Raw genomic sequence first — 24,376 nt, 5'->3', positions numbered from 1 at the left:
TTTTGTAAGTCTCACATTAATGTCTAACTTTCTGTAGCAATCATTTAACTTTAAAAGGAATGGTTGATCTTTTTGAAAGCCTTCAGTGATGAGTGTGTGTTTCAGGTGGGATTTTGAGTTATAGAACATTGGCCCCTCCTAACTTTCTCTCTGTGCTGCTACAGTAGTGCAAAGATGCACTTTAAGCTGATGCCCATGTGTCAGCCACTCCTGGTCTTGCACTCTTCCTTTATATAGGGTTCTTTTAGGTTGCTTAGGGGTGTGGCTATAGTCTGATGTGCTCCAGCTATTCTGATTAGCAGTGCAGTACTTCAGGAGCTGTTATCCGCTGGCACAAGTTGAAGTAGCCCTGGGGTTGTTCTAACTTGCTCCAGAAACTGTCTTAGTTCCTTGTAGCCTCCATGATTGGGGGTTGTGGAAAATGAGTAGCAAGGTGGTAGAAAGCCACCTGCTCCCAGTACTGGTAGCTGTTTTTCCAAAAGACTACAGGTTTTCAGACATTTCAAGGGTCTGAGGGAAAATAATCGGGACTTCTAAGGAGAAACCTCCTCTGATTGGCTTTCTTTTCTCATTTGCTGTCTGAATGAGAAGAAAGGCAAATAGGAGCTGTCTCCCTGAGCGTATGTAGTAGGCATTGCTTTGGCCCCCTGTTTCCCACCTGTCTTAAGTGTTCAGCCCATTGAGCTCTGCTGGTTGCGCTCCCAGCATCTGTCTGGCTCTTCCAGATTCCCCATTTTGTGTGTGTGAAAGAGAAGGGTATTGATGTTGCAACAGCTCACCAGGGTAGTGCTGTACCTGAATGTATGCAAATCCATGAAAATTTGTTCAAATACATGCAGATCTTTGTTGCTCTGGTGTACCTGAGCATCTGGCTCTGTATTTGATTTTTATATTCCGCAGTTAGTTGCAAGCTTATCGTCCAGGTGCTTAATTTTTTCTTTTAAATTTTAAGAGGCGTATGTCTTGCGGATTTACCTTGCCAGTGTTGGATGGCCACCCACAGTGTATTGGCTGTCTGGGAGAGAGACGCATCCCACAAAAGTGTTCCCACTGAGACAGCCTGGTAGCCAGAGCCAGAAAAGACCTGGACATTTGGCTAAAACTCCTTACGGAGAAATCACTGTGATCTGTATCGGACACAGGCCTGGACTCCCTTCCAGTGAGGCGCTCTCGCTCTGCCAGGTAGTCAGCTGATCCTCATTTCCCACGTCCATTGAAGAGAAAGTTGTCTTTCTTGCTCAGATTAAAAGAAACAGGCTCCCTCCTCACACTTTGAGGCACAGCCTGCCAGAACACTGTTCCCTGCAAGATCAGTTTCCTCAACGTCATCTGACGGCACATAGCTCCAGTGCCCGTCCGTTTACTTCTGGTACTGGCATGAAGCAAGGGTATAAAGACCCAGTCGGGCAGACCTGCTCCCTCAGCACCATCTGTCAGCTCTGGAGACCAAGACAGGACGACTTCAGGAGTTATGGCACTGAAAAAACTGCTGGTACCGGTGTCCTTTTCAGCACCGATGATGCCATTGGCACCGAGCAAGTTGTTGGTGCTGGCAAAGTCATTGGCGCCGGCAAAGTCTCTTGTTCCATGTTCGACTCTTCAGGGGAACACACCCTCTTTCAGCTCCGAGTCATACGCTGGCACCGCTGATGCTTTTCCCCCTTCCACAAGACTTGATATACCCTGCTGGTATCTGACACTCTTGAGAGTTGCCTCTCCTTAGATGTGACCTCCACCACTTCCACCATCCTCTCCAGATTCTCAACACTCCTCCCTTTCTCGCTTCCCCAGTGATGAGGAGGAGAGGTCTCCATCGCACCCTTGTCTATCAGACAAGTTCCATCTACTCATCCTCATTATGCACAATCTACATCTGGTCCACAATCTTAGTACGTACCACCATGGATGCAACCACATGTTCCACTTCCTCTACACTGGCCATATTGGGACCCTTGGGCCTTGTACAGGGCACAATTTGGGAAACTCCCAATGGAGCAAAGCTGGAGACCTACACCTCTCCATTCTCCAATGGTTTCTTGCCTTCCAGAGCTGGAACCTCCACTGGTACCAAATGAGGAGGAAGAACAAGAGGAGAAACTGGAGGAGAAAACTCCTCCAACATTACGTTTCTCTTCCTCTTCCCCTGATGAGGCTATCGTGTCTCCACCGCCTATAGCTGCTGACGAATTCAGATATTTTGAAGAATTATTCTTCAGAATTGCAGATTCCCTTAGAGGAAATTAAGGACCAGTAGCATAAACTGCTGCACATACCTCTTCTTTTAAGATTGCACTACCAATCAATGAGTCTCTTCTTGATCCCACAAAGTTGCTCTGGCAGACCCTGGCGTCCTTCCCTCAGACTTGCAAACTTGCTGACAAAAAATACTATGTTCTGGTGAAAGATGCAGCATTTCTGTTCTTTCACCCTGAAATCTGTGGTGGTCAATGCGGTGCAAGAGAAAGGTCATCAGTGCCATTCCTGTTCCCGGCATCTAGACTGAGATTGGGAACACTTACACTTATTTGACACGAAGCATATTCATCAGCCACGCTCCAATTTTGAATTTCTAACTACGAAGCTCTAATGACTAAATACAACTACTTATACTACTGCAAGTTGGAGGAACTCTGCCATGATCTTCCCACAGCCGAAAGTGAGCAATTTCAGACCCTGATATCAGAGGGACACCTCATAGCCCATACAGCCCTACAAGCCTAGTTAGACTCCGCAGATACCACCAGACACTCCATCGCAGCTGCTGTGGTCATGGGGCATGCATCATAGCTCCACCTCTCTGGTTTTCCTAAGGAAGTACAAGCCACTGTAGAAGACTTACCCTGTGAGAGCTAAAAACTATTCTTGGAGCGCATGGACAATTCTCTGCATTCCCTTAAAGACTCCCAAGCTACTCTCCAATCTCTTGGCATCTACATGGCAGTGCCGAAGAGACACCCAGGGAAGTATCACCTCCTCCCGCAATACTGTTATGAACTTATTCTATGGTGAGAAATAAATCTTCTGCAATTGGGAGCCATAGAACCAATCCCTTTCAAACACCGGGGGCAGGGTTTCTGCTCCCATTACTTTCTGATCCAGAAGAAATCCAGAGCCTGGCGACCTATCCTGGACCTTTGCAATTTAAAAAAATTCATCAAACTGCAACATATCAAGCTTGTTGTCCTTTCCACTATTATCCCTGTACTTGAACAGGGGGATTGGTTCTCAGCCCTTGACTTCCAAGACTCATACTTTCAAATCACAGTATGCCCTGCCCACAGGCGATTTCTCTGATTCATTGTAGATATGTGAGTCCTTCAGTTCATCTGCAACTTCTGGGATCACTCCACCATAGATCTTTTGTCACAACACAAAGCACCCTCTGCCCTCAATTCTGTTCCAGAGTGGGACGGGTACATGGATCACTGGGAGACACATTCCTCATCACATAGGATGCACCAGTTCTCTATGCCCTTCCTCCTTTTCCCCTCCTATTCTGAGCACTTCGCAAGATAACAGGAGGACCGAGCTCTTGTCATCCTTACAGCTCCAACGTGGCCACGACAGGTCTGATATACTTACCTCCTTCACACGATGGTGTGCTGCCCAATCTCTCTCCATGCCATGCTGCGGCTCCTTTCACAAGATACATCCTCCATCCCAATCCACAGATGCTCCACCTCAAAGCCTGGCTCCTTCATGGTTCTGGGATTCTGAAATAACCTGTTAGAACACTGTCAAACAGATACTTTTGAATGGTAGGTGCAATACGACTAGACGCACTTACTTTCACAAATGGACTAGATTTCCATGCCGGTGGGCCTCCCATCAGGTCAACGCAATATGCGTTCCACTACCACTTATCCCTCACGACATGTTACACCTTAAATAATCATGATTATCCATCAGCTCCGTTCTGGTACATTTGGTAGCAATCACTACTTTTCAGTCCCACAGAGTTGACCATTCCATCTTCACACACCCACTCGCGAAACATTTTCTGAAGGGTATCCAAAATCTTTATCCATACAAGAGTTAACCCTGGCCTGGTATCTCGGCTGCATCCTACATTCTCTGACTAGCCCCCCATTTGAACCAATGGCAACCTGCTCTTACGTGCATGTTATAAATGAAAACGGCATTTCTTGTTGCCATCACTTCTGCCCAATGAATCAGTGAAATTGCAGCACTTATGGTATATCTACCATAGACAACTTTATAACGACAAAGTTATGTTATGCCCACATCCAAGATTTTTACCCAAAGTTCCATCATCTTTTCATCTCAATCACCCAATACACCTTCCTTGCCTCTTCCCGAAGCCTCACAGCAACCAAGAGGCAGCTCTACACACCCTAGACATGAGAACAATTAGCGTTCTACTTGGACAGGACTAAACCTTTCATAAAATCTCCATGATTATTTCTCTCAACCACTGAAAGATCCATAGGCACAGCCATCTCTAAACAATGCCTTTCCAAGTGGATCTCACAATGTCGACATTTATCTTACGAACTCCAACAATCTCCTACTAAAATTAGAGCACATTCCACACGCTCACTTGCCACCTCAGTAGCTTTTCTTAATAATGTCCCCATTGCTGACATTTGCTAAGCGGCCGCATGGGGATCAACAGATACTTTTGCCGGTCACTACGCTATTATGTGACACCACAGAGGACATACTTCTAGGACCTGCTATCCTAGCATCAGCAGTATGTGTTGCTCCGAAGCCCCAGCCTTCCAATTAGAGGCACTGCTTTTTAGTCACCTACAAGTGGAGCATCCACAGGGACATTACTCGAAGAAAAAGAGAAGGTTACTCACCCTGTGCAGTAAACTGAGGGTCTTCGAGATGTGCCCCTCATGGGTGCGCCACTACCTGCCCATCTCCCCTCTGCTTTAGAGCCAGATACATACTCTGCAGTAGAGAAGGAATTGGGGGTGGTTGGACTGTACAGCAGATGTGTGTGTGTGGTCCCGACAGCCACTGCTGATTTAAAGTCTCCGATCCCAGGTGCAAGGGGGCCAGTACACCCACAGGGACACTCATCTCAAAGAACCTCAGTTACTGCCCAGAACAGCCATCAAATCATAATTATTGGTCATTACCGACCTAAAACGTATATTAGCTGGTGTATGGAACATTTGCATTAAAAAGAATTGGCCTTTTGGGGTGGCCTTTGGTTAGTAGGTCAGAGATCTTGGGTTCAAATATCCAGTGATCCATCCAGAAAAGAAACATTTAGCACCTATGTGCCTGGGCCATTTATAAAAAGTCTAGACAGAACACTAAACAGGTTAATCTTTTAAATGACAGTGTTTATTTGCAGAAGTAGAGTGGGTGCCAATATGAATGGTAAAAATATTACAAAGCTTCAGGAGAAAAGAATAAGTATTAAGTACAATTGTGTTCTATTTAAAGACTGTTTTGTAATTTTTAAACTTGAATTAACTTAGTGTTCACTGAAGTGTGAGATTATGAGCCAGACATAATATTGGCAGGGTGGTGAGTTAGTTTCCCACCCATATATCAGTACCCTGACCTATAAGTCACTGCAGTTCCTATTCAGGTGTCATAATGGGAGGAAGAAAAAAGGAGGATTACTATTGCAAGATGTGTCCACAAAATAAGCTTGAAATGGCAAAATGAGACATCATGCAATAGACTGAGAGGTTCAAACAATGCATGCTCCCTTGGCTCCGCTTAGTAATTTGGGACTCACTTTTCCCCTTCCTGGGATTTGAATAAGTCCATGGTCTGCTGAGTTCTTTGGACTTGGTTTCCCCTCAGTGGGGCTTAGATGCCATGTTCTGCACCTTGAGCTTGGCTACTTCTTGATGTGTAGTAGGAGGTATTCTCTCAAGCCTATTATGTTATCAAAATGAATGATCATTTACAAAAGACTGTATATTGTCCCTATATGATATTTTTTTCTTCCGTGCAGTGAACCAGTTAATAGTATTGACATTTAGTAAACTTTTTGACTATTTGAGTGCTGGTCTACACTACCATGATAAATCAATCTAAGTTATGCTACTTCAGTTACGTGAATAATGTAACTAAAGTTCAAGTAGCTAGATACACTTACAGCAGTGTTTACTCTGTGCTGGGTCGATAGGAGAGGCTCTCCTGCTAACTTCCCTTACTCTTCTCTGGGAGGTAGAGTACACAAATCGATGGGAGAGCGCTCTCCCATTGATTTATTGTGTTTTCACCTGACCTGCTAAATCAACACCATCTAGATCGACTGCAGCAGTGCCGATCTACTGGTAACCGTGGACTTGGCCTGAGTTACTGAAATGAATAGGTCAGTTCATACCTCTTTGAGCTGTTGTTTTATCCACTCTACAAACATAGGAAGACATCACTGCATTGATTTGCACTTGGCTCATGCTTTCAAGATTTTCACAATCATTATCTATTAAGATTTATTCTTTTTTTTTAAATAGCAACTGTGCTTCTGTAGAAGAATGTGAGAGAGGTGCTGATACACTGTATCACAGTCAAGTTTGAACCCTGTTTCTGTCTTACATCATTGTTGATCTACAACTCATAGTCATGCCAGATTTTGCAGCATTCTACGGTGGTTTTGAATTACAGAAATAGGAGCTAGAATAAGGAAATGCAACTCACTTTCATTTATGACCAAAATACCATTTGCACTTTTTTCCAGAGATGAATAATTATTGTGTTAACTCATTGGATACCCTATATCTGAAATTCCTATCCTATTGCATTCACCATGCTTTCTACCCAGGCATGCACAGGAAGTGTGTTTTATCAATTTTGTTCTTCCCTTCAAACTGGTATTCAAAAAAGAATTAAAATCATATACAAGAGGTATGCTAACCATCACTACATAATCACTTTTTCTGTGCATTCTTAATCACATTCCTCAATGTACTATGTATATAAATTGTAAGGACTTCAGGACAAGGACCTTGTCTTCACATTTGATTGTACAGTTTGCTTGCTATATCAATAATAATCATGCATGAAAAGGCAATGCAAGATTTGAGATTTCTAATGTCCATAATTCGGTCTTTTTTTGTTAGAATTTAATAAAACATCTTCCTGAACAAGAGCAGCTGAATACGCTATCCAAATTCAAGAGTGAATATAATAATTTGTCTGAACCAGAGCAGTTTGGAATTGTGGTGAGTACCAGCCCATTGCTGCTATTTTTCAGTTGTCTTACATTAGTAACCAGTGTTGAAGTGTTGTCACCTTCTTGTTGTTCCTCATTATAACCAGAGGCTGAAGCTGGAGGAGAGAAGTGATGGTACTTTCTAGATAAATATCAACTGACATATCCATATTTCCATAAATCCCATTCATTGCATCGTTCTTTGTCTCCTGATTGAAATAAAGTAACTATTAATCATATAACTTTTCTGCAGCAAAATCATTTACAATGGCAGTTTCTATGTTGGAATTTTCATAGGTATCTAAAATACGTTAACTCTATAGCTATTTTAGAACTTCCATGATAGAAGTCATTCTGTAACGTGACAAAATGTAAAAATAATCATCAAATTTCTAGTTAAGATTTCCACACCAACTTTCTGCTGTCAATCGACCATCTTTGCGCAAAAAACCCTTTTACATCATCACACTAAACTACCTGTGCCTTTGGGCATATGTTTTACAGCGTATATTCTTGTAGTACAAGTTTTTCTCACCTTCGCAAATCCATAACGGGGTTGAGTGTGTCCCATCATTTTCCAAACATATAGTAGAAAGAATATGGAAGGGTAAGTGAAAGGGTACAGGGGCAATAACACTCATCTCTGTCATGATGAAACTAGGGTGGGTGATGTGGAGACCCTTATTTGGAGATCATTGATCTTAATTCTCAAGACTTTTTATGATAGAATTCTGAGGTACTAGTTTTAAAATTATTATTCATCACTTTTTTCTTTTTGCAAGTCACCCTAGTTATGACATTGGGTGCAAAACAAGTAGCCTCTGAAGCGTTCCAGTCAGCTGGAACACTTCTGTTTCCCACTAAATGTCAGGATTTGAGCATGCACCAGAATGAAGCGTTGATGGGAAATGGGCTTGTGGGAAGGACTAGTGGAGAATAAAAATTGTGGTAAGAAGGGAATCACAGGTGTTTAGCAATAGATAGATGACTGGAATATGGTGAGCAACTTATGTAGCAATAGGAACAGTGCTACTAGGGAGGAAGGCAAGCAGAAAGGGAGATTGGACCTGGAGATAGTGGTGGGTTCTCTACTCTTTTTCCTCCCTTCCCAGTCCTGTGCATAGATTCATCCTTTCATTTCTTTTATGGAGTCTGGTATTGCACAGACCCTGAGATTCTTCCTCCTTTCCAGAGCAGATCAGGGAGAAATGATATCAGGAGAACAGAGAAGTAGACTCTACAGCAGGTGTTCTCAACCTTTTACTTGCTGAGGCCCCACTCAACATACTTTTAAAAACTCCAGCACCCAGAGCGGGTCGGGGAGTGAGAACTCTGGGCTCCAGGCCAGGGCAGGGGACCCTTGGGCATAGACATAGTTTGACTTCTATTTTGGGGAGGGCAAGGGCTGACCTGGCAAGGGCTCGGGTCAGCTCCGCATAGCTGGGTCCAGGGAGGGGACCTCCACCCCCTGACTCACCTCAGCAGGCCACCCAGTCTATCTGGGTTGTTGGGGGCTGCAACCAAAAAATATAACTCAAAGTGGGACTCAGCTCAAAATGTTTGAAAATGGGTCAGGGTGCGGGCCGGGGGAGCTATGTGTTGTGTGCAGGCAGGGAGGTAGCTCAAGGTGCAGGGAGGGGATATCTAGGGGCTGTGGGCCGGGAGGGTTCCCCCTGTAGTGGTTGCTCCCTGCGGGCTCTGCTGGCCTCAGAACTGGGTCACCCCAACCCGGGAAGCTCTTATGTGCTGCATGAGCAATCAGAGGAGGCTGGGAGCTGAGGCACTAGCTGCAGATGGGGGAATGCCGCAGCTACCCTTTCAATGGTACCACCAGCCAGAGGAGCAACTGATCCGCACTCTCTGGCTCTGGCTTCCCACTGCAACCTGGCCAGAGACCTAGTAGCAGAAAGGTCCTGCAATACAATCATGCCCAAGGGACTAGACAGTTATATACTGTTAAGCCAAGAACAGAACTGCTCTCAGAAGATAATGCAGACTATTTGCTGAGCCCTAGATACCAAAACTTCTTTTTATGGAACTGGTCAATGTTATAAGTTTCCTGGCTTCACAGATAAATGGGTTTCAACCCTTCATAAAGATTGGGCTATTATGTCATGTCATGTACCAGAAATCGGATTATTCCTTAGCTCATAGGAAAATTGAGGGAGTCCGTGGGAGAATTTGTGATTATGGCACTTCCCATTTTTCCACTGCAGCTTATCCCTCTGCATCTGCTATCTGCTGATTTCCAGAGGTCCAACAGGATAAGGAATTCTGGATCTCATTACCTAAGTGTTGTGGGTCGTGAAAGTCACGGTATTGTTTCTAACTTACTGTTGGTAGATCAAAGATTTAATGATGCTGTTTGGGATTTCCTCTCGTTAGTTGCCAATATCCTTAGCTCTTTGCATATAATTTGTTAGAGCACTTTAGAACAGATCAGGGCTGCAGGGAGGATTCTTTCTTCTCAGGTTACAAGTCTCCATTTTCTGGTACATTGAGTCAAGAGGCTTCCCTCCCTGTGCTGACTTCTCGGGTGCAAAGGTCCAAACCCTCACTTATTCTAAAGTCATTTCCTTTCCAAATCACCTTGTAACTCTGTTTCAGGAAAGGGGCATTATGCCTATAACAGTAGCCATTCTTTGTATCAGTAGAACCTGTAAGGTTCCATATTTGGATAACTTGGATAATTGGAGCAAGGTCATCGGATCTACCCCTGAAAACAGGGATCAAGATTCTGAGTACACCATCTGCGAGTGTTGATACCCATGAAGCTAGGCAGAGATTCCCTGCCAGCATAAACCCTTCAGAAACTAGAATAATCCTTAGACTTGATCCTGCAATCCAATTTGACACCTATGAGAGCAGTTCTGTTCTTGGTTAAATGGTCTATAATAATCTAGTCCCTTGGGCATGATTGTATTACAGGACCTTTCTGCTACTAGCAACCCCAATGGCTCAGGACTTAAATCATCCAGATTCTAAGAATATCATGAAAGGTTGAGGTTTTTCTGCAACGATAGAAAAATCAGCAAAATATAAAGAAAAGTTTCCTACTATGGGACTGACCAGGTCCATCTCTACCACCTGGGGAAGTATACATGGTCTCCCTGGCAGCAAACAGATGACTTCTGGCTCCTTAAGAACAACTCCCCCTGGACAATGAGCTAGAGCTGGGGTGGCAAAGAGTGGTGACAGTAGGACAAAGTGAATGCTGAAGAATAACTCTGAATGTAAATGTGGAAAGCCGAGACAAACACTTGAACGCTGCCTAGTGCATTGCCCCTTGTCAACATGCTGTACTCCTCAATTTACTGTTTGAGATAATAGACAACACTAACTCTTGGCTGTGGTTTTTGAGCAACAAAGTATGATGAGCAAATGCACTGTGGTTCCCAGCTGAGAAGGCTCATCTTATAAACTCTCTTGATCTCATGTGTAGTCAGGCTGGCCCTTAACTCAGACATCCAAACAGTTATTGCACTGAACCGGTGATAGACCAAGAGTCCTGGTTTTTGGAGGGACATTTCTGCTACTTTGGATGGGGGGTGACAAGTGCTTGCTTTCAGTAAAATCCCTGTGCACTTGAAACTGCAAGCCAACTGACTCAGCAGATCCACAGTGCTTCTGGAAGAATATTCCCTAGAGGAGGGCCCCTCCCCCCATGTAATGACGTCCTGACCCCCGTTTGAGAACCCCTGTCCTAGAACTTCAGCACTTACTAGAAATGGGTAATTCTATTTTACATCCTGTTGGCCATACCGTGGGAGTTACACTTAACCTAGGTGTTCCCTCCTGAACTGTTCAAGTGGAAAGTGCCAAACAAGGCTGTTTAATGCAGAAACCTGAAATTCTTGCAGTTCCGGAGTGGGCCAAATGAGTTTGTTTTGTAGACCACCTGTTCTTGTAAAAACTAAATGACTCTCATCTTAATCTGGATTTCCTCCATCAGGGATTGATCGTAAAAGGCCATAGTGACCTCATCAAAGAGGACTAACATCCTAATTGCCTTAGATTTCTTTGAGTAATATTGATGAGGGTTCAGCTCAGGCTTCCTGACAAAGCTAGAAAGTGTCAAGACCCAGCTAAATAAAATATGAGGTGAATTTAATTTATATATATATATATATATATTTGAATTACAGAATTTTCTGAGCAGTAGAAGGAGAGCAGAAGGCTCCTCTTACTATTTTTATTAGCTTGTTTCTTGGTAGATGAAGCTATTTGGTTGTTTTATGGGGAATCTTTTGTAGAATGGAGGAAGAGTACTATGACATCTATTCATTAAGGCAATTAAGAATGTAGTCTCTCGGACTAAACTGCTTTCTTGCATATATATATCTTGTCTTATAGTTTAAGTATTTGATGTGTTGTAATAGGTTTATAAATTTATATTAAAGTAAGTTTGGCTGTAATGCAAGAGACCTGCAGGCCATATCCTGTATGTTAAGCAAAGGCAAAGTTAGCATGTCTGTATTTAGACCTTTTACCTAGAAAAGTAAAGTTGACCTATATCTTGTTAAACTAAATAGATGAATATCCATGCATATGTCTAAGACCTTTTATCTAGACCAATAGACAATGGAAGAATAGCATAGGGGGTTTTTCAATGTGTACCCACAGACTTAACAGGTACACCACAAGAAAACTTATGCGCGTATATACGTGTCAATACGCACAAACATACTAGCCTATGGGGTAAGCATACCCTAACATTTTGTGGATGAGGAATGAAATTTGGGCATAGGAGGAAGGATTTCTGGCACTCTTCCCTGTAAAAGAGGTAACTCACCTCGCTAGAGTTTTCCATTCTTACTCATTCTTTTCTACTCTATTTCTATTCCTCTTCCTCTTCCATTTTATTCCATCTACCTACTATGACTACTACTATTAGTAAGCTTACTTGTTCTTCTTAAACTGTAAGTTTCAAGGGAACTAGGCTAAGCTTGGTTTCCCTAAGTTTTATTCTTAATTTGTTCATTAGGTTTTGATTTTAAGTTTGTTAGTCAAGTAAACCCGAAGCTAGTTTTTGATAGCTCTTAGCATTAGATTTCTTCTAAACACTGCATCCCTCACTCAAGAATTGAGAAACCTGAATGGCAAGGCTGGTCCTGTGTTTTCTTTCCACTAGGTTATCAAGGAAGGGTGTGAGTATATTAACCAAAGCTTTGTAGCATATAATACTATATTATTATATGTATCTTTTGAATAACAGTAATGCAATTGTAACTTTGTAACTCTGAGTATTTTACCATTTACTTACTATTATTGATTTTAAATAAAAAGTCTTTAAGGCTATAATCTGTCTCAGTGTGAGCTTCCTGTCATACCCTCGAGGGTCCTTTATAAATTCTGTGGAGACTGATCCAGGACAAGAACTTTTGTCTTCTGATCAAACAAATTGGTGAGCCTAAGACCCATGTTAATTAATATTAATAATTATTAATATTATTAAAACTAAATTGATAAATTATATTAATATTAGTACACCCTAAATCAGGCTACAATAATTTAGTTTGAAGACGTTTAACAGGGTAAATGAAAAGACGTTATTTTAATTGTCAACTTTCTATTTGGTTTACCGTGGCATTTTTCATAGAATCATAGAAATGTAAAGCTGGAAGGGACCTCAAGAGGTCTTTTAGCCCATCTCCCTGTGCTAAGGCTGGATTAAGTATACCTACACCATCCCTGACAGGTGTTTGTCTAACATGTCTGTAAAAACTTCCAATCATGGGGATTCTAGAACCTCCCTATGTAATCTGTTGCAGTGCTTCACAATTGTTGTGATTAGAAAGTTTTTCCTATATTCCCTTGCTGCAAACTAAGATGAGGGCTACTGGTCCTACGTGTGACCCAGGGACCCCTTCATGTCAACAGCAGACGACACAAGGAGTGCTTAGGGTTTTACAAAGGTCTCCGGGGTTGGATATATACATAATAGTTAACCAAAGGGTGGTATGTGAGCTATCTATCTGCTAAGAGCCAGAATATCACTTGTTGTCATAATCATAGAGAAATGTATACATCGATAATATTTAAAGAGTCCTGTATTTATACTGAAAATTATGTTCCTACTGAATGTCATCCTGCTAATTGCAGATCAATTCTTTAGTTTAATAAAATTCTAATCCTGTCCATCAAAGTGATTGGAACCCCCACCTTCTTATCTGCAAGTTTTATAAACATACTATCTACTCCATCATCCAAGTCGTGAATGAAAATATTGAATAGTAGTGGACCCCAAGTGGGATCTCAGTTGACATGTCCTCCCTGTTTGACAGCAGAATATTGATAACTGAGTACATTTTTTTCAATCAGTTGTGCACCCACCTTATGATGATTTATTCTAGACCGCATTTCCCTAGTTTGCTTATGAGACTGTGTCTAAACTCAATATATATCATGTCTCCTGCTCTCCCCATCTGCTAAGTCAGCTACACTGTCAAATAAGGAAATTAGATTGATTTGACATCATTTGTTATTTACAGGTCCCCGCTGGCTGTTAATTTTCACCTTACTATCCTCTAGGTTTGAACAAAATGATTGTTTAATAGGTCCATCAATGGCTATTGGCCAAAGTGGTCAGGGATACAACCCCATGCTCTGGGTGTCCCTAAGTCTCTGTCTGCTGGAAGTTGGGACTGGATGACAGGGGATGGATTATTCAATAAATTGCCCTGTTATGTTCATGCTTTCTGAAGCATCTGGTACCAGCCACTTTTGGAAGATTGGATTCTAGGCTAGATGGACCATTGGTCTTACCCAGTTTGGCTGTTCTTAATCATTTGTACTCTTTTTGGGTATCTCAGTTATGCTGGCTAATCCATAATTCTCCAAAATCTCCTTTTTTGACCTTTTTAAAGATAGGTACTATGTATGTGCTCCTCTGATCATGTCATAGTCTAGTTAGCACGGATCTGAACTAACACTATAATTCTCTTTTATAAACATGCAGAGAAAATAATGGGCAACAACTGTAAGCACATTTGTGATCTTACGTAATCATACAGTGAAAGGCGCTAACTTGCTAAAGATTTGTTTCATTTGACAGGGAAAGTTTATGTAAAGTGAGGCGGATCTATTTAGAAAATAAATTTAAACCACAAATAAGTTGATCTCATCAATCTTTAATGTGGATCAGTGTACAGATCACCTAGGTAGTATTCATTTTTTTGTTTTTGACGAAAAGCCATTATGCTTACAAAAAATGGATAGTTTAGGATTGTACTTCCTCCTTAATTTTGTAGAGTATAAAATGCTGGGATCTATTTATTCATTCTGAAACACATTCTGCCATAGAAGAATAGTCTGTTTGTTATCCATGGTAGGCAGATTTTATTTTTCTTGATACCGGAATCGAATTTCTGTTACAAATCTGACACTTTTAAAACTGCCATGTTATGGTAATTCATTTCTTGGGATCTGAAATGCATGCTCAACTCTAGTTGGGTTTCATATCTGTGTAATTTCAGAAATAACTTCGGATTCATTTATCCAAAACAACAATACTGCTGTCTTCCTTCTGAAGTAAGGAAGCTTAAGAGTCTAATATTATGATGCTCAAATCTAGTTTTTTGATATTCCAATTCTGAGAATCAGTGCTCTATTTGATTTCATCTGTGCACTATGATAATTCCAGTTGTCTCTCTTTCATACCCAATGATGGAGTTTTCCTCTGATCTGCAGACTTAGAGGCAGTATGAGACTTTTAAATGAGTGGGATAGGTCTTGGCTGTGTCTATTTTGAAATACAGCCCATTTTGTTCTGCCATCAAGTGAACATGCTCAAAGTCCTTTGACTTCCTGATTTTTCCAAAAAACGTTCCAGGTTTTTCAGGTGTTTTCTATAGGTCACCCAAGTCTCACAACCATAGAGGAGCGTTGGGATTACCACCGCTTTATAAACTAAAAGTCTAGTGTGTGTTCTGATATTGCCATTGTTGAAAACTTGGCAAGACAGTCTGCCAAAGGCAAGGCTGGCTCAGCAGGTTCTGTGTTGAATCTCAACATCTATGGCTGCCAAGATAGGCCAAGTCTACATTTTTCAGTTCTTCTTTGTCAATGTAGATCTTCCTTGCTGGGTCTGATGATTGACCGGGAGCTGGCTGGTAGAGACCTTTTGTATTGCTGATGTTCAGAGTTAGCTTTTTGTTTTGTTTTTTTTAAAAAAACAGTGTTAACCTCTTCCATATATGGTTACTACCCTTTCTGATCTTTACTTTGCTGATGCATTTTCAAGGCCCAGGATAGCTTTTTCTGCTTCACAGACTTTTCCTCACCCTGAGGCTATATAAAGGCAGAGAGGTGTTGAAGAACTGTAGGAGCAAAAGTCCAGTTTTAGCCCTGTGTGTAGGCATTTAATGGCTGCCTTTGCCAGAAAGGAGTTCTCTCTCCCTTTGTGATTGAGAAAAGGCAACAGCGAATTTATGTTAAGGATGGCTTTTTTCTTATCTGGGATCCTTCTAACTGGACATTGAGGAGTTCAACTTCTCGACCTCTACTTGTCTGTGTCTAAGAATCCAGATAAGGCTTCCTTGATTCAAGCTAGGCTATCTGATGGGATTCTCTCCGTCATAACCCAGCTAAGGGTAGCCTAGAATTCCTCCTTACCTGTAAGGGGTTAAGAAGCTCAGATAACCTGGTTGGCACCTGACCAAAAGGACCCCAAACCGCTCTGAACCGGTCTCTCACATTACAGAAATTGTAAGTACAGCCAGGCAAGGCATATTAGTTTGTTTATCTTTGTTTTCTCAGCTTGTGAATTTTCCCTTTGCTGGAGGGAGGTTTATCCCTGTTTTGTTGTAACTTAGAAACTAAGGCTAGAGGGGGTTCCTCTGTGTTTTGTGCATCTTTTGTTATCTTGTAAAGTTATCTTCCAACCTGATTTTACAGAGGGGATTTTTACCTTTCTTTTTTAAAATAAAATTCTTCTTTTAAGAACTGATAATTTTTTTTCCCCAGTGTCCAAAGATCCAGGGATTTGGTCTGTGTTCACTTTGTAACCAATTGGTTAGGATATTATTCTCAAGCCTCCACAGGAAAGGGAGTGTAAGGGCTTGGGGGGATATTTTGGGGTAACAGGAACTCCAAGTGGTCCTTTCCGTGATTCTTTATCTAAATCACTTGGTGGTGGAAGCATACTGTTCAAGGACAAGGTGGAATTTGTGCCTTGGAAAAGTTTTTAACCTAAGCTGGTAAAAATAAGCTTAGGGGGTCTTGCATGCAGGTCCCCACATCTGTATCCTAGAGTTCAGAGTGGGGAAGGAACCCTGACCTTTTCCACTTGGCTTATCCAGAATACCTTGTTCTATTCTTGGAGAACACTTTGTCCAGTTCTCTGGGATCCAAAAAAAACCTCAGTTCAATGCCAGATTTAATCACTCAGGTTTCTTCATTTGGCCTACAGCAAAGCTACACTGAGTTGATAATACTCAAGTATTGGGGGTGGGTATATGGTGTACCACACATCCAAAGTTAAACAGAAAACTTCTTTCTTTACATACATTTACATATTACATTGAATTTACTGTAAATTTGATTGAATTTACTGTAACTTGCATCACATGGCTTGTTTACTTTGTAGGAACTAATCCCTGCATAGCATGCTGTGTCCACGCATTGTCCACTCTCAACCTGTTGTTTATCTCATCTTTATAGTCCTAACTTATTTTGTCCATTATTCCTAGCACCACGGTGTTCTTGTTTATTTTAGCTAGCATAGACACCCTGACCCCAATATATTGCTTGTTAAGGCCCTGTTTACAACTTAACTTTCCATTCACCTTCCCAATCATGACCACTAAGAAATGAAGCAGGTTTACTCCTGGGGGAATTCTGTGCCACTATGCAAGTGCAGAATTAATGCCCCCCACTTTCCCTATGAATGAGCCTGCCAAATCTCTGTGCAATACACCAGCATCTGTAACACCCATGGTTAAGTGTGCTGATAGGAGAGATTATGTCCCCATGCAAGATTTCAAGTGTTTTTTTCTCGAATCCACTTACTAATTCCCTCATTGTGACTGCTGCAAATGAGAGAGTTTGTCAGGGGAGGTATAAATCTACTCCTAAAGACAAAAGCTCTCAAATCTATGGGGAGAAATTCATCCTCCTCATTACAAATGCACATTGCCAACCAGCAAGCATTATTCTCTAAATATTAGTTTGTAAGTTGGGGCACAATGTCCAAATTTACGGCTAAATTATCAGAATCTTCAAGGGAGGAGTTGAAGGCAGAAGGCTAGTTAGCGAGCAAGACATCTTTACAGTCTGCACTGGATGTGGTGGATGCTTCATCTAGACTTATGGTTTCAGCTGTGACAATGAGAGGCATCATGGCTACAGAACTCCAGCATAGCTCTTGAAGTTCAGCAGGCCATGGATGAAATTTTACTTTCTTTTAAGAACTTCTGAGCTACTTTATGGTCTTTGTGGGGTTTGCACCCAGGAGACAAGGAGATGTCATTTTGAGGAGCATGAACAACACCAGCAATATTGCTCTCAGCGATACTTTCTCCAGTTGTCCTACTCTGCTAGGCAGCAAGACTTCCCTAGAAAAGGATGTAAATCACAGAGGAGATGATCTGGCTCTAGTTTTACTCAACCCCCCCCCCCATCGTCCTCCACCTTCAGGGAGCCTAATTGACTTTCATATAGAGAGCAGCATACCAGTTGTAAACATTTCAATTCTCTCCCCTCGTTTCAGGGATAGGCTGTCTCACTTCTACAGTAATTGGGAAACAATAACTATGGACAGATGGGTCCTAGGCATTGTAGGATTGGGTTATGCCATACAATTTCTGCCCTGCTTCCCCCCTTCCCTCTCCCCCTGTGGTCCCTTTTCAGGTACCCCTCTCATGAGCTACTGCTAAAGCTTATGCTCAAAGAAATTGGTTCGTCTCTAAAGTGCCACAAGTACTCCTTTTCTTTTTGCAAATACAGACTAACACGGCTGTTACTCTGAAATCTGCTTATTCAGCAGTCCAGACTTTGCGTGCTCTGGGAGCCATAGAGGAAGTTTCTTTTCTTCATGGTGGAAAGGGATTCTACTCTCTGTACTTCCTGATCCCCAAGTCCAAGGGAGGGGTGAGACCTATCCTCAATCTCCATTGTCTCAAGAAATACATCAAATATATGAGACTCTGCATGTATGCCCTGGTTATTCTTCTTCTCACATTGAATTGCAGTGACCAGTTTGTTGCTCTTGATCTTCAGAACACCTATTTCAATTAGTCGGTTTTCCCAGGCCATGGGAAGTTTCTGAAATTCCTTGTCACTGGTCAACACTATCAGTACATGGTTCGCCCTGTTGGACTGTCATCAGCTCCATCTGTCTTTACCAAATGCATGATGGTGGTAGTGGTCTATCTCAGAAGGAAGGGAATTCATGTCTCCCCATATCTAGACAATTGGCTAATGAGAGGCAGATCTGAGGAACAAGTCCTCAGTCATGTTCTGTTCAAGCTGGATCTCTTCAACCAACTGAGGTTGAATCTGAACAAAGCAAAGTTAACACTGATGCCAACTCAAAAAATTGAGTTCACTGAAGCCCTACTAGATGAATTTGAGGGCCTTTCTTCTGCACAAGTAATTCCAGGCAATTTGAAGCCTTTGTCAGGCTCTCCGATCTCATCCTTTGAGCACAATTTCTGTAAACCTGAAGTTACTAGGGAATATGGCCCCACACAGTTATTTGGTTCAGCATGTGAGATTGCACCTTTGTCATCTTCAGTCATGGTTGAAGTTGGTCTATTGCTTGGTCTGCCAGTCATTGGACAGACTTGTCTGAGTTCCTCCAGAAATACTGAACTCTCTACAGTGGTTGGGAAGAACAAGAACAATGTGTGCCAGGGTGTTACCTTTTCCCATCCTCTGCCAACCAGAGCAGTAGTCACCATTGCCTGCCTCCACTATAGGTTGTGGAGTGCATTTTGGAACGTTAAACATTCAGGGTTTGTGGTCACAGATGGAAGTGTAGTGCCATAGCAATGTACTAGAGCTTCAAGCCATTTACAATGTGTGTTGTGCCTTCTAAGATCAGTTCTGGGGAGTAGCAGTTCACATACTCACCAACAATAGCATTGAAATGTATTATGTGAACAAGCAGGGAGGAGCTCACGACAACCAGCTGTGTCAACTATTGCAACAAAGGACAACAAAATGTGCTGTCAATGTTTTGTTCCTGGGTGAGACTCAGCTCCGGTTCTCTAACTGATGCCTTTAATCTGAACTGTGGAATGGACCTAATGTTTGCATTTCCCCCTATTCTGTTCATTTCACAGGCTATCCTCAAACTGAAATGGGACCATGCAATCTAATACTGCTTGTGCCAACTTGCCCAAGACAGTGTTTGTTGGTTCTCTGACCTTCTCAGTCTGTTTGACCTCCCAAATCTCTTCCTCTCTTTCCTGGCCTGCTGACTCAGCATTTTGGCCAGGGTGGTACTTTGGTGCTGAGGAATCTATACCTCATGGCCTGGATGGTAAATGTCTAGATGAGGAGGAAGGGCAGTGCTTGGAAGCAGTTCAGAGGATCCTGCTTAATTGTAGAAAAACATCAATTTGCTCTATTTATTGGCTAAGTGTGTTTTTTGGTTTGGTCAATATCTCAGGAAATTCAATGCATTTTGGCTTGTGTTTAGGACATTTTGGACTGTTTGTTGCATTTGGGTCTGGATCTTACAGCTCATTGAGGGTTCGCTTGGCAACAGTCCTGGTGTTTCCTCTTCTGATCCAAGGCGAGTTTTTCTTTAACTCCATGGAAGTGAGATTTCTGAAAGGTATTGTATGATTGTTTTTGCTTGTGAACGAAACTGTCCCATTGTGGGATAATAATACTGTGCTGGCCGCCCTCATGTGTCTTCCATTTTAGCCGATAGCTACCTGTTCATTGTCTCTCCTCTCCCAAAAGGCAACCTTTCTTGTGGCTGTAACATCCACAAGAAGAATCAGCAAATTAGTCTTAACAATAGAATCTTCATCTGCTCAGTTCTTCAAAGAAAAAGTGTCTTTAAGACCATATCCAAAGGTTTTGTCCAAAGTGGTTTCACCGTTTCGTCTTAAGCCAGTTATTTAATTGCTGTATTCTTTCCTAAGCTGCACTCAAATACAGACACGCAGCATCTCTGTATGTTAGGTGTGAGTTAGTGCTTGGTGTTCTATCTGGAAAGGTCTACACCATTTTATTCATTACCTTGACTACTATGCCGATCAGATGAAAGGTCAGCTGGTCTCCTCACAAATGATTTCCAGGTGGATATCTCCTGTATGGAGTAGCTCAGACTATGACCGCACAGATATTACGGGCTCATTAAATGAAAGCACATGTGATATCAGTCACATTTCTCAGTGATGTTTCAATATTGGATATTTGCAGGGCTGTTACATGGTCTTCCACGCATATTTTTACCAAACGCTATGCTTCTACCTTTTCAGGAAGGCAGTTCTGCAATCATTGTTTAAGTAGACTCCAAGCCCCACCACCTACCTGAACTGCTTGTGAGTCACCTGAGTGGAATACACACCTGCAACCACTTGAAGGAGAAAAGACGGTTCCACACCTGTTCTGTAATGGTTGTTCTTTGAGATGTGTGTGCAGTAATGTATTCCACGACCGGCCTCCAACTCTCTGCACCAGAGTCGCCAGCCTTAAATTGCAGTACGAATGAACAGATTGGGGGTTGAGAGGTGGGTTACTAGGGCCAGAGGGCATGAGCACTACCACGATGAGTGCTGCTAAGCCAGTTTCTCTGACTTCAGTATGCAGGATGTGTGCTTGTCTGAGTGGACTATATATCCACACGCACATCTCAAAGAACAGCAGTTACAATACAGGTAAGGAATGGTCTTTACCTTGGCTCAATTTTCCAATATACTCTTCTGAGAAACCTTTTGCTGGGAGTGATTCAGTCTTGGACTTCTGCTTTCTATATCTGCTGTTTTGTCCATCAGCTTCTTAATAGATCTGTTTTAAAATGAGAGGTGTTCTCAGGGAAGCGTACCCTATCTTTCACATTGTCTGTTTCTTATTCTTTTTTGAAAACTGTAAGTTTTTTCAGTTTCAGATTAGTCACTTTTTTTGGTCTTTGAATGTAAAATGTCCATTGGATTTCTGATTCCCTTCATATAAGCCCTTGAATTTCCATTAAACTAATCTGCTTCCACTGCTTTGGTTTACTCTGCTTGGGCAATAAGCTCAGATTTTCCAGTTCATTTCTGTAGGAACTTTTGTTCAGCCAAATATGCATCATCTTAGTATATTTGCCACTTTTTCCCTGAAGAAAAAGGCATCAAGCTTCTTGAAATAAGTGGGAGCAGAGCTCAATAAAACATGAATGTAGTATATAACTCTTGAGTTCATCTTTTAGGTTGCTGCCCTCTTCAGGCATGTTATTTTGAGTATTTAGTGGGTTAAACCCTTAGAATTTCTGTATTTATTTGTTTTGATTTTGTGCTTGAAAGCAAAAGACCAAAAAATGTTATATGCCTTCTAAGCAGTCGCTAAACAGATAATTACTGCTTTTGTGGTTTATAAAACTTTTATAGCTCTTTACATTTTTTCCTGGATTTACTTTCATAATTAAAGTTCTGTTACCCTAAAAGAAACAGTTAGAGAGGACACTTACTAAGATTACTGTCATGATATGACAGCTACAATATTATATGTCTAGCTTCAGTTTATGTTAATCAACTTCTGTTTATAGCCTTATAGACATAGAGGGTACAGCAGTAAACATTTTAGGTTCCATTTCAGGTTGTTAGTTTTGTTTTTGTGACAGTATAAATTTCTTTTGTGCAATTATTTCTGCAATTATCCTCTTAACTCATTTTATGCTTTTATGTTTGCTATTCTTTTTGCTGTCAGTATAGTGTTAATCTTGTATTACTCTTATCTTCCATTGCAGACTTTTGGCTTTTCTGGAGATAAAATACTTCATTTTCTTTTACGTTTTTTCCTTCACTTGCTCCATCCTGCTGTCTGGCAACTTAGTATTATCAGATACTCTGTTTTCTTTTTTTCCTGCGTACATCCTTGAAGTGTTCTATACATGCTGTTAAATCTGTTCATTTTATTGTATATTCTAATTTTAGCTCTGTGATGTTGCTTTTGATCTGAAGTTGTGTTGAATGCTCTATTCTGTTGCTCAGATATTTGGCAAAGTATATTTATGATTCCTAAAATCTAGATCAGTTGTTTCTTTGATTACTATATTTAGTACTTTGCATTTCATTGACTTACTGAGATTTATTTTTCCTAAGTTAATATCTTAACTTTTTTCTTTTATATTGAATTAGTTATGACCAGTCTTTGAGTCATGTATGCTGTAAAACCTATTACTAGCCACCAAAAGGACTGCTTATTATACTGCTTTTTAAAGCAGGTAGCCATATAATGTCATGCAATTGTAATGTGAGAGAACTCTGGAAAGGACTAAGATTTTACTGACCGTCAGTGGAGATGATCTTGATTAGCATGAAATTGTTAGCAGAGGTTTTAATGTTAAACCTATCTCCAGATCACACTGTAGGTATTTGTTTTGCTATATTAGCATTTTAAATGTTTAGTAAGATGTTCCAATTATCCTATTGTGACTTGAAACCAGTTTTGCTGAAGAACTTGAAGAAAAAGTTTAACATGCACATAAGAGCCCATTATTAGTTCCTCATATTATGTATCAGTCATCTGCATGTATTTTCTTCTTCTTTACGTTTAAAACCAAATAATCTTGCTCAAATAGATAATGCTTAAAAATCCAGATTTAGTTCAGTAATATAAATGTCATTTATTTTTCAAATATGTAAACTTGATACTTGCTGGTTGGATTTGTTGAGTGGTATTGACATTTTTATAGCACAGCCTACTGAATTGGTTTAGTTTGAAAAGGATAGCACAAAGCATTTGCTGTAGGCCAGGGGCTCTCAAACATCATTGCACTGCGACCCCCTTCTGACAACAAAAATTACTACATGACCTAAGGACGGGGGACCAAAGCCTGAGCCCACCCGAGACCAACTGCCCTGGGTGGGAGGGCCAAAGCCCAAGCTTCCCCCGGGTGGGGAAGGGATCAAAGCTGAAACCCAAAGGCTTCAGCCCAGCCAGGGGGCCTGTAACCTGAGCTCCACTACCCAGGGCTGAATCCCTTCTGCTTGGGCTTTAGCCCCAAGCCCCTGCAGGTCTAAGCTATCCCTGGTGACCCCATTAAAATGGGGTCACGACCCACTTTGGGGTCCCGACTCTCAGTCTGAGAACCGCTGCTATAGGCAATTTTGGACTTTGTCATATCTCAGTCTTCTTTCAAGGTTTATGTTTTAGTGTTTCAGCTAGTGCTTTAGACGTCTTTATATATATATATTCTGCTTTCTGGCTATAACAGTCATGTTTTTCTAAGGGTCTTTTAAATAAGTGATTGAAAATGGATTTCTTTGCTGGTGACGCCTGGATGGTGGGGCACGTTTAGTTATTACAATACACAGATTCTGTCTTTGCCCTGGACTCCAGAGGAAGAAAGACAAAACACCAGGAATGACGTTTAACTAAGCTGCAACTTTATAAAGTAACACATCTGGGGATTATCTATCAATAAATCATCCAGTGCAGGTCATCCTTCCTATTGTAATCCATGCTACCTGATGGGGAGTGCCATCTCCTTTTCATCCCATAAATCTGTTTCCAGCACTGTTGCTAAGACCCCACTGTTCTCTCTTGTCTGAAAGTTAAGGAGTGGGGAAGAAGTGGTTGTCTCCATGCTGTACCAGTCATTAGGAGCACTAAACCCACTCCCCTCTTTTTAAGGAGTTGCCTTCTCCTAATCCACTTCCAGTTCCAGTTTATTAAGGAATTATATTCACTATTGAATGCCTATGTCCACTGAGAGGTGCCAACAATTTTTATTCCTGCTGAAAGACTCTTCCTTTAGTCTTGACACTTGACACTTGACACTTCAAAGTGTTGTGGGGTAGGCTAATTTAAATCCCTAAGTCAAGGGCAGACCATTGGACCCTTTCATGCCGGTTGCTTTTCATGTGTATTGAAAAGCAGCTGGTCTATAAACTACTACTGTTAATGAAATGTACTATATTAAGTTAAGGGAAAGAGTCAGAAATCAGAGATCTATGATAGGCTTACGCTTTATATAATGTCATGATTAATAGCATAAAAGTAAATAGGTAGTTCATCTATAATAAATTGAATGGTATTTGAAACACTAATGAGAATAAAGAAACA

General features: G+C 41.4%; 1 protein-coding gene across 5 annotated transcripts in view; it reads left to right on the top strand.

The window, feature by feature from the left end:
* The window catches only part of DIAPH3 (diaphanous related formin 3), a 530,405-nt gene that overhangs the window by 259,563 nt on the left and 246,466 nt on the right, over nt 1-24,376 (top strand). For all 5 annotated transcript variants that reach the window (XM_075128866.1, XM_048851760.2, XM_075128870.1 and 2 more), the window contains one exon: nt 7,059-7,160. In XM_075128866.1, the coding sequence (XP_074984967.1) occupies nt 7,059-7,160 (102 nt within the window). The remainder of the gene's footprint in view (nt 1-7,058; nt 7,161-24,376) is intronic.

This window comes from Caretta caretta, chromosome 1 (assembly GCF_965140235.1).
Source record: "Caretta caretta isolate rCarCar2 chromosome 1, rCarCar1.hap1, whole genome shotgun sequence".
NCBI lineage: Eukaryota > Metazoa > Chordata > Testudines > Cheloniidae > Caretta > Caretta caretta.
This window is presented reverse-complemented; position numbering and strand designations above follow the sequence as displayed.